The following is a 10,000-nucleotide window of genomic DNA, read 5'->3' as shown; positions in this document are numbered from 1 at the left end:
ACAGTGTGGAGGTTTGCACTTATTAATTCTCCATGGGGGAGGGGGGAGGCTTCAATATTGCTGCTCCGTCTCTGTCCTCACCACACTTCTGAAACTCTTCGGTAGGACCTGGTGGATGGCGCGCTGAAGGGAGTCACAGCAGGGTCAAGGTTGCTGATCTTGCAGAGCCATCAGAATTCTCTACTTCACATGCACACTCGTCTGGCAAAACCCAACTGGAAAGGACTATTTACACTCTCTTCTGCCCGCACTAGGCAGCTGAGGGTGGCCGAGGAAAGTGCATCTGCCTCACGGGGGTGTCAGGCTCCTGACTCCCCTGTGCGGCTGGGGCCCGCCCTCCCGGAGCCTCACAGATGATTATGCTTCTCTCCTTTCTAGTCCTCTCTGCACTGGATCTTTCCATTCGGTAATTCTTCAGTTACTTTTAGTTTTTGTCAGAGTAATACAAGCACATTTAAAAAGATTAAATAGTACCAAACACTTTGATGAAAAGCAGCAGCTTCTCCCCACAGCAAAGCCCCGTTCTTCGGCAGTTGTGTTCAGCTCTTCTGGTAGTTTTTCCTGGTTTTGCCCTCCATTTTCCAGAAGAGTATGCTTATTTGCCATATCTTCTCAACATAGATACAATCGCTTCTTATTAACTCAATAACCAGTTGTGGCGCCTACGCAGAATCCTTTATTTTTGAGTCAAGCTGTGATTATATCTCCTTTCTTACAATTTCTTATAAATTCATGTTACTTGAGTTTCCCATATATTTGTAGCTACTTTTTCTCAAATATTCCATCAGTCATCAAATACTGGTGAATAACTTCCCAAACACTCAAACCTGGAACAGTCTTTGAGCCCCACCTGCCACCCCTCTTCGGCAGGCGCCCACCTTCTGGCCTCCAGCCAGATGGCGCGGTGCAGTTCTGGGCCCGCTGAGCTGAGGTGCAGGGAGCTCCCTTTGCTGCCTCCCATGTTCAAAACACTTTTCCTGGACACCATGTGTTCAGCACTTGGTGGACGCCCTCAGTGAGACGAAGCACATTGTGCGGGAGCTTCCCAAGTGCAGCAGAGGTTTCCGTTTGCTTGGGTTTGTTTTGGTTTGGGTTTTTTGTTTTGGTTTGTTTTGTGTGTTTGTTTGTTTTTGTCTCCGTGTTAAAAATGCTTTTATTCTCTCATCTTTCTTGATAGAAAGTTTGGTATAAGATGGGAATCGTCTTTCCTCAATATGTTAAAGGCACTGGTCTTCATCCTAACTTGTAGTTATGAAAAACTCTATAACAAATAGACCCTGAATGTATAAAGTCCCCAACACCATCATCATGTAACCCCTGCTCCTCTTCCTGGCTGTGGGTGACTCAGACCATCGCCTCTCACCTGTGGCTCCTCCACCCACTCGCTCTGTGGTGACCTGGGTCCAGCCAGTGGGAGGGAAGAGTGCACAAAAAGTACACCTGCTTCATAGAAATCTTGGCCTAAAACCTCAACATCAGTCTGCTGATGCTGCCTTGGCAAGAACTCATCGCATGGCCACAGCCAAGTGTCAGGGGTCCTGGGAAATGTCCCTGACAGGACACCCGTCTCCCAGTGACGGCCCCAGACTGTGCTGGGGGAGCATGAGCTATGTTAACAGATGGCCAGCCCTCCCCTGCAGCCGCCATCTTCTTTTAAAAATCCAGTGCCGTTCTGACTCCTGTGTGACTGATGGTGTGGGCATGCGGGTGTTTCTTTCTATAATCTTCTAGGAAGGACCTCATCATTACTACTGATGTTCTGATATTCTGTGATGACATGCTTTTATGTGAGTCTCTTTGAGTTCATTCTGATGGATCCTTTCATTTAAGAGATTCTAAAAATTCCTTCCCCTTCCACTTTCTAGAAACCCACCGAGATAGATGTCAGAGACCCAATATTGAGCCCCTGGTTTCCTTTTATTTTCTCTTCTGCTGCCCATCTCTCTTTTTTTGGCTCACTTTGGAGAGGTTCCTTAGTTTGATCCTCAGCTCCTTAGTTCAATTTTTATTTCATTTTTAATTTTCAAGGGCTATTGTCAGTAATCATTCGTTTTTCCTAGAATCTCATTCTTGTTTTATGGACACATCTTTTTTTGTCTCCCCAAGGTTGTTAATTCGCAGTTTACTCAGTTTTTTCCTGTGAGTGTGCTTTTCAACCTTCTTGCCACCTAACCCTTGGTCTATACCAAGTATCTAGAAGATGGAGGAGGGAGATTCCTTTTTATTGCAGATGTTATAATACATATAACCCTCATGTATTTACTCCAACACATTTTATTTTATTTTTAGCTCTTTATTTATTTTTGAGAGAGAGAGAGAGAGCGCACGTGTGTGGTAGGGGCAGAGAGAGAGAGGGAGACAGAGCATCCCATCCACACTGAGAGCACAGAGCCTGATGTGGGGTTCAAACCCATGAACCTTGAGATGTTGACCTGAGTGGAAGTTGAATGCTTTATCAACTGAGCCACCCAGGACACCCCACTCCATCACATTTTAAACTATAAATTTCTTCCCTTCCTTGTGCATTTGCTGATAGGAAACTGAAGAGATCATTTTTCAATTAATCAATGTTTCAGGTGCCCATCCTGAGCATATTGCTGGAGGCTCAGAAATTAGACTGCTGTGGATATGGTTACATAATTCACTGTCTTAAAGGCCTCTGGCAACAGAAAAGAAAAGTCCATTGGCAGTTACATTTAATGAATTCTCACTCCATTCCCACTTGATTCTCTACTTGAAAACGACAGTGTAGGTTCATTTCCCAGGGGTGCCGTTTGCCTCCAGGGGATCCTCGGATTCTGAATCAAGGCTTGAACCTCATTCAGGAGTATCTGTCTCAGCCTGACTTGGAATCTTTGGTGCCACAGCCCAGAAGCTGCCCATGTTAACTGCCTGCTAAGTGTGCCTAGGGTCACGTTGCCTCTCTGTGTCGCAGGTCCAGGACGCCCAGCCCCTCGTGGACGCTCGCACCCCACTGAGCCTCAGCCACCTCCACCTGAAACTCAAGAAGCTGAAGGTAATCTTAGTTCTACCTCAGTTACCATTGTAGCCAATGAGGAAACTTCACCTCAGAACCCCCAGAAATGGAAAATGCAGGCTCAGTAAGGGATCACCAGTTCCCATTATCAACAGTGATGCACCGCATCAGCAGCCAGTTAGCCTCACTTGGCCATGGAGACTCGCCTCCAGTCCTCCCGAAGACCCTTTGTCTCCAGGAAGGGGAAGAGGGGCAGACCTTTAAACAAGACCATTTCTTGACCACCAAAGAATATTTATTTCTTGAAGTTTAAGCCATCTGGTCAGAAAAAGACTCTCATATTTATACTGATGATAACGTCATCAAAGCAAAATGCTGCATGCTCTTTATGTGCCTGTCAGGAATGATACCTGAGGTGGGCAGAACAGAAGCTAAATAATCATTCTTAAGTAAATCAGCAGATGAGTCAAGTTTGAAACGTAAAACAAGAGATTTTTCATTTCCTCTGGGCTCCAATCTCTTCTTCTGAATGGTATAAAATACCTCTCTTAGATCATGAAGTGTTTTCCTCATTAGCCTCACTGTCACAGAGTTTTGGAGGATGACCTAATTTCACAAAGAATCGTAGCATTCTTGCTGTTACTTCCATTCTGAGCATATGAAATTCGGTCCCTTCCTAACATATTCCAACTTACAGACAAAGGAGCCTGCCGCTCTCATACTCGCTGTGGAGGCTCGCCGCAGCAGCTCTTGCTGCTATTTGAAGAGGCGATGCAAACCCACAGTGTGCTCAGGTCAAAGGGGATGTGGGCTTGAGGGAGTGCGCTCAGTAAGTCTGCCCCGTAACAGCGTGGATGCAGCTGTGCGTCTGTCCCCAGCTGTGTGTCTGTCTGCAGCTGGAGGAGGAGCGGCTCGCCGTCATCGACAGGGACAACCGCTTGCTCCTGGAGAAGGTGGCCTGCATCATGAGGACCAGAGGACAGACTGAGAACAGAAACAACTACATACTGAAGAGGTAACTGGGGTTCTTGCCTGCAGTCAGCACCAAACCTGGAAGGACCCAGAGTGCTCAGCTCCAGGACCTGCCCAGGAGAGCTGCCCCTGACCTAGAACGGGGTCTTTCCATCCTCTCTCCAGAGAGCCTTGTGCCTTTTCCTCTGTTGCCTATGAATCATAGTATTACCTGGGACTCAGGCTAATCCCATGCCCACAACAGACCAGGGACGCAAACAGCAGCGCTCAGGGCTGTGAGCTCCCTGTGCCTCTGCACCATCCCAAGCCTGCTACACCGTCTCCCCGCCTGACCCTCATACTCACTCCATGAGGAAAGGGTTCTTGTGCTTCTTGGTGTACAGATGGGAAAACTCAGGCACTGAGCGGTGACAGAACCTGGAGAGGATGGCACCTAGAAGCTGGTGGGAAGTGGGTTCCTGCCCCAGGGTCTGTGCCCAGGCATTTCTCCTAGGTTTTCATCTGCAAAAGCAGCCAAGGTGGTTGTTTTTCTGCCAGTGCACCATGGGCCCGATATCTGTCTGGAAACAGCATCAAAGGCCATGTACTCTTGTCTCCAGTGTGGGATGGTGACTGGGAGAGGCAGCCATTCCCAGCCTGGCGCTGGTGCTGCTTTTCCCCAACCACACTGTTTTTACCCAAAGTAAGTTTTCTGGGGAGATGGAGAATACAGGCCTCCATGGTCTTTAAAATCTGCCTATAAATATTTGGAGACAATTATGAATCCTAAAAGCCCTTCTTCTCTAAGGCAAACAACTCCTGTCCTTTGCACCCTACAAATCCCCAGAATTTGCTCACTGGCTACATCATTGTCCTTTCCTTTTAAATGCAAAAGTTTAGTAGTGACAGTGATGGATACTTGTAATGCAGGTGGCTCTTCAAAAGTGATCAATCCTCTTAAAACCTTTAGCCTGTACCTGTCTCCAGGAAGCTCAGAATGATTTCCAGATTTTGCAATACATTAAAATGTATTGACCCTCAAGCCCAGGAAGTGCGTCTTCCAGGGAAGCTGCAGTGGGCCCAGACCACAGCCCCGTGAGAGGAGTGGACCGTGCAGTCCTGCTGGGCTGGGTCTGTCAGAGCGCTCTGTCTCCCAGGTCCGTAGTGGTTCACCTGGGGCTACACTCTGAGGGACTCTGGGAGGAGGGGGCGCAGGCCTGGGTGTCAGGAATGCCCCTATGCTTTCTGGCTGCAGCCACTGTCCAGCCCATCATTAAAGCCCTGGAGCTATGGTCAACCTCCATTTTCCTAGGATAGTTTTCTTCAGATTTGGAATCACTTTCTGCTTTAAGACAGATATTTAACCTGAGTATAAAAATCACTGTTGAGTCCTACTTACCTTAAAGTGGTTATGAGGGAGCTTCGGCCAAGATAGGCTCCTACAGGGCTCTCCTCCCGCCCGCTGCTGAATTCTCTTTGATAAAGCAAGTCCCTAGAAGACTGGAGGGGAGTCCACACAATCAAATGCCTTCCTCCTCAGAACATGCCTGATTTGTCACACACAGGAAAGGGAAGAAGGAGGGAAAAGAGGAAGCAGAAGTGATCTCGAGAGGTATCAGCCAGTCAGAGACCTACAGGAAGTCCCCGAGCTTGAACAAGGGAGCCAGACAGAGCCAGACTTCAGGAAACATGAAAGGGACGTGAGGGGCCAAAGGTGGCCTGTGAACCGACTCACCTCCTCCCACGCCAGGAAATTATTTTGGCCGGCTTTGCAAGTCGCATACCACCGCCTCATCTTGCTTGCATTTTAAACCAGTAGAAGACCTCCTTGTCCCTTCCCTGCATATTTCTTGTTGTTCGGCTCTGGCCCATATGCTGAGGACAAAGGGTGGTTGCTTTGCATGTTCAAACTCAAAGTGAATTCAGCTTCTCGCAGCTCTGACATTTGGAGTGTTGAAGTAGGAGGCACCAAGCTAATTCAGCTCATGACCCTTTACAAAGTAATGGTAGAAATGGTGTGTCTTCTCGTGATTGGTTTGATGGAGCCCCAGCAAGAATAAAAGTCAATGATTTCTGTCAAGAATAATCAGTTTGGACCTGATAACTGGCCATTTCATTTCTCTGTTCTTTATTTAATAACAGATACTTGTCAAGTTAACACATGGTGGCAGAGAAGCAGCCAATTTTCAAGGACACCTTGGCTGTTCACAGAACACTACAAACTAGTTGGTTCAATTAGTATAGATGTACCTATACATATATACATCTATAGCTAACTACTCAATAGCAAAAGTCAACAGTATCAGAGAATCTATATGACCAACAATTGGGCTTTAACTCTTCATTTTATTTTGTATGGATTTATTGAGATATAATTCGCATATGGTAAACTATATATTTTCAGTGTATCATTTGATAGGTTTGACATGCTTTATACTTGTGAGAATATCACCACAATCCTGATAATTACATTCAGGGGCGCCTGGGTGGCTCAGTTGGTTAAGCCTCCGACTTCTGCTCAGGTCATGATCTCACATTCGTGGGTTCGAGCCCTGCGTTGGGCTCTGTGCTGACAGCTCAGAGCCTGGAGCCTGCTTCCGATTCTGTGTCTCCCTTTCTCTCTGCCTCTCCCTGCTCATGCTCTGTCTCTCTATGTCTAAAAAATAAAACATTAAAAAAAATTTTTTAAAAAGATAATTACCTCCATTACTCCTCAAGGTCCCCCGTTCCCATGAATGATTACTCCACCCTTTTCTTTCCCATCCACATGCACTCACAATCTGCTTTTTCCCCTATGGACAAGTTTGCATTTTCTGAGTTTTATGTGAGTAGGTCCACACAGTATCTACCTTTTTCTGCCATTTGCTCCAAGTAGTATCATGGTTGAGTGAATCATGGACCATTCTTTTTGATGGCTGAGCAGCACTCATTGTAGGGACTATCACAGTTTGTTTATCCATTCACCTATTGGTCAGCATTTGGATTGTTTCTAGTCTTTGGCTATTACAAATAAGGCTGAAATGAGTATTCATATTGCTTAAAAATTAAAAACCAGTATCTGCCTGAGACTGAAAACTCAATGATAAATGAAGAATCTTAAATATGAGTCACACACATGAAGTCTTCCATGCATGACAGCATAAGGAGGTCCCTGGACCTACTCCCCAGTAAAACTGATAAAAGCTATTTTCAAAACAATCATTTAAAGTATAAGGAAATGGTCCTAAGTCAGGCACCATATGAAGAAACATATTTCTAAGAAAATCTGCTGAAATGTGATGTGGCAAGAACAGATTCCGTAGTATCTGAGCTGAGACCCACTCCATCCCTCCTCCCTCCCAGCTCAGCAAAGCAGAGACTCTGCTCCAGGCTGATGCAGCCAAGAATATAGGGTTCCATCTCTCTCTAACTCCCCACGGGAGAAGCTTTCTTCCCGGAAAAGACAGGACTTCAGCATTTACCATCCTGTCTCCAGCTGCCTATTACTGAGACCACATGTCAGGCGAGAGTGGCCCGGAGGTGAAGGCTCCTTTCAGCCCAGCCCCGACTCAGAAAATGGAGGCTTCACCTTCAGTGTGGTGTTGCTGAGAATACTGGGGCCTGATCGCCTTGGCCTAGTTCATAAAGTGGTGGTTTGGTCCTGGGACAGTCAAGCCGCAAATATCTATGTGTTCTCCCCCAGTATAATGGAAGAACATGGGATGTCACCCACAGAGAAGCTTGCCATTCTGAGCTCCGGAACTCTGAAATTTTGTCCAGGGTGAGATGCAAACCATGAAACAAATGGTTCCTGATGTTCCTCAAAGCAACTGACTTCATTTGCAGCAGAGTGTGAGCAAGTCCCAAGCATCGTTGGGGATGAAATAAAAGACATTCAGATTGGAGAGGAAAACAAAAAGCTGTCTCTACTCACAGATGATATGATCTTGTATACAGAAAATTCTAAGGAAACCAATACGAAAAAAACCCCAAAACTTTTAGAACAAGTTCAGCAGGGTAGCAGGACACAAGATTAATATACAAAAGTCCATCATATTTTTATATAGTTGCTATTAACAATCATAAAATGAAATAAAGAAAATTATTTCACTTGCAAAAACATCAAAAAAATACTTGGGAATAAATTTAATAAAGAAAGCACAAAACTTATATTCTGAAAACTACAAAACATTTTTGAAATAAATTAAAGAATATCTAAATAAATAGGAAAAAATCCTATATTCATAAGTCAGAAGATTTCATATTATTAGGATGACAATACTCCCCAAACTGATCTGATTCAGTGCTATCCCTACCAGAATCCCAGCTGATTTCTTTGTAAAAACTGTCCAATGGATTTGAAAATTCATATGGAATTGAAAGGGACACAAAATAGTCAAAACAATCTCAAAAAAGAAGAACAAAATAGGACTCACTGTATCCTGATTCCAAAACTTTCTGCAAAGAAATGGTAATCAAGATGTGGTGCCAATGTAAGGGCAGATGTGGATAGATCAATGGAATAGAATCGAAAGTCCAGAAATAGACCCATGTGTCTATATCAATTTATTTTCAATAATGATGCCAGGACCATTCAATAGGGAAAGAATAGTCTTTTCTGCAAATGGTGCTGGAACAATTCTATATTCATCTGCAGAAGAATAAAGTTGATGGGCACCTGAGTGGATCAGTCAGTTAAGTGTCCAACTTCAGCTCAGGTCATGATCTTACGGTTTTTGGGTTCGAGCCCCACGTCAGGCTCTGTGCTGACAGCTGGCTCAGAGCCTGATGCCTGCTTCAGATTCTGTATCTCCCTCTGTCTCTGACCCTCCCCTGCTCATGCTGTCTCTCTCTGTCTCTCAAAAATAAAATAAAAAAACATGAAAAAATAAAAAAATAAATAAAGTTGAACTCTTATTTCACACCACATATAAGAATTGACTCAAAGTGGATCAAAGACCAAAATATAGAAGCTGAGACAGGGGTGCTTGGGTGGCTCAGTTGGTTGAGCAACTGACTCTTGGTTTCTGCTCAGATCACGATTTCCTCACGGTTCATGAGTTCAAGCCACACATCAGGCTCACTGCTGTCAGTGTCTCAGTGCACAGCCCTCTTCGGATCTTTTGGTCCTCTCTCTGCCCCTCCCTTGCTTGTGTTTTCCCCCCAAATAAATATTTTTTTTAAAAAACTGAGGTGGCGCCTGAGTGGCTCAGTCAGTTGAGCGTCTGGCTTCAGCTCAGGTCATGATCTTGCGGCTCATGGGTTCAAGCCCCATGTCAGGCTCTGTGCTGACAGCTAACTCAGAGCCTGGAGCCTGTCTTCGGATTCTGTGTCTCCCTCTCTCTCTGACCCTTTCTTGCTCATGCTGTCTCTCTCTCTCTCAAAAATAAATAAAACATTAAAAAATATTTTTAAAAAACTGAGACAAAAATATAAAAAGTTATATAAGAAAACATAGAAGTGAATCTTGCTGACCTCATATTTGGCAATGATATTAGATATGACACCAAAAGCATGAACAAAAAGAGAGAAGACAGTAAGTTGGATAAATTAGACTTAGTCAAAACTAAGAACTTTTGTGCTTCAAAGTACAATATCAAGAAAGTGGAAAGACAGCCCACAGAATGGGCAAAAATAATTGCAAGTCATATATCTGATAAGGAACTTGCATATATTCAGAACACATGAAGAACTCTTACCATACAGCCAAATGATAAAAAGAAAAATAACCCAATTAAGAGACAGGCAAATGATCTGAATAAATATTTCTCCAAGGAAGATGTATAAAAGGACAATAAGTACATGAGAAAAATGTTCAACATCACTAATCCTCATGGAAATACAAGTCTACACCACAATGTGATATCACCTAATACCCATAAGTTTGGCTAGAAACAAAGGCAGATAATAGCGAATGTTGGTAAGGATGTGGAAAAACTGGAACCCTCATCCCCTGCTGTTGGAAATGTAAAATGGTGCCGCTACTTTGCAAAACAGTTTTCAGTTTTTCAAATGTTTAAGCACAGAGTTACCATATGATTCAGTAATTCCACTCCTAGACACATACACAAGAGAAATAAAAATATGCCCACA

General features: G+C 44.4%; 1 protein-coding gene across 1 annotated transcript in view; it reads left to right on the top strand.

Annotated features, from left to right (window-relative positions):
- Window positions 1–5,971, top strand: part of CFAP97D2 (CFAP97 domain containing 2) — a 15,197-nt gene extending 9,226 nt beyond the window's left edge. Inside the window, exons 2-4 of the mRNA XM_029938405.1 lie at window positions 2,936–3,016; window positions 3,874–3,992; window positions 5,494–5,971. Coding sequence (XP_029794265.1) covers window positions 2,936–3,016; window positions 3,874–3,992; window positions 5,494–5,632 — 339 coding nt within the window. The 3' untranslated portion in view covers window positions 5,633–5,971. The remainder of the gene's footprint in view (window positions 1–2,935; window positions 3,017–3,873; window positions 3,993–5,493) is intronic.
- Window positions 5,972–10,000: the final 4,029 nt, after the last annotated feature.

This window comes from Suricata suricatta, chromosome 4 (genome assembly GCF_006229205.1).
Source record: "Suricata suricatta isolate VVHF042 chromosome 4, meerkat_22Aug2017_6uvM2_HiC, whole genome shotgun sequence".
Lineage (NCBI taxonomy): Eukaryota > Metazoa > Chordata > Mammalia > Carnivora > Herpestidae > Suricata > Suricata suricatta.
This window is presented reverse-complemented; position numbering and strand designations above follow the sequence as displayed.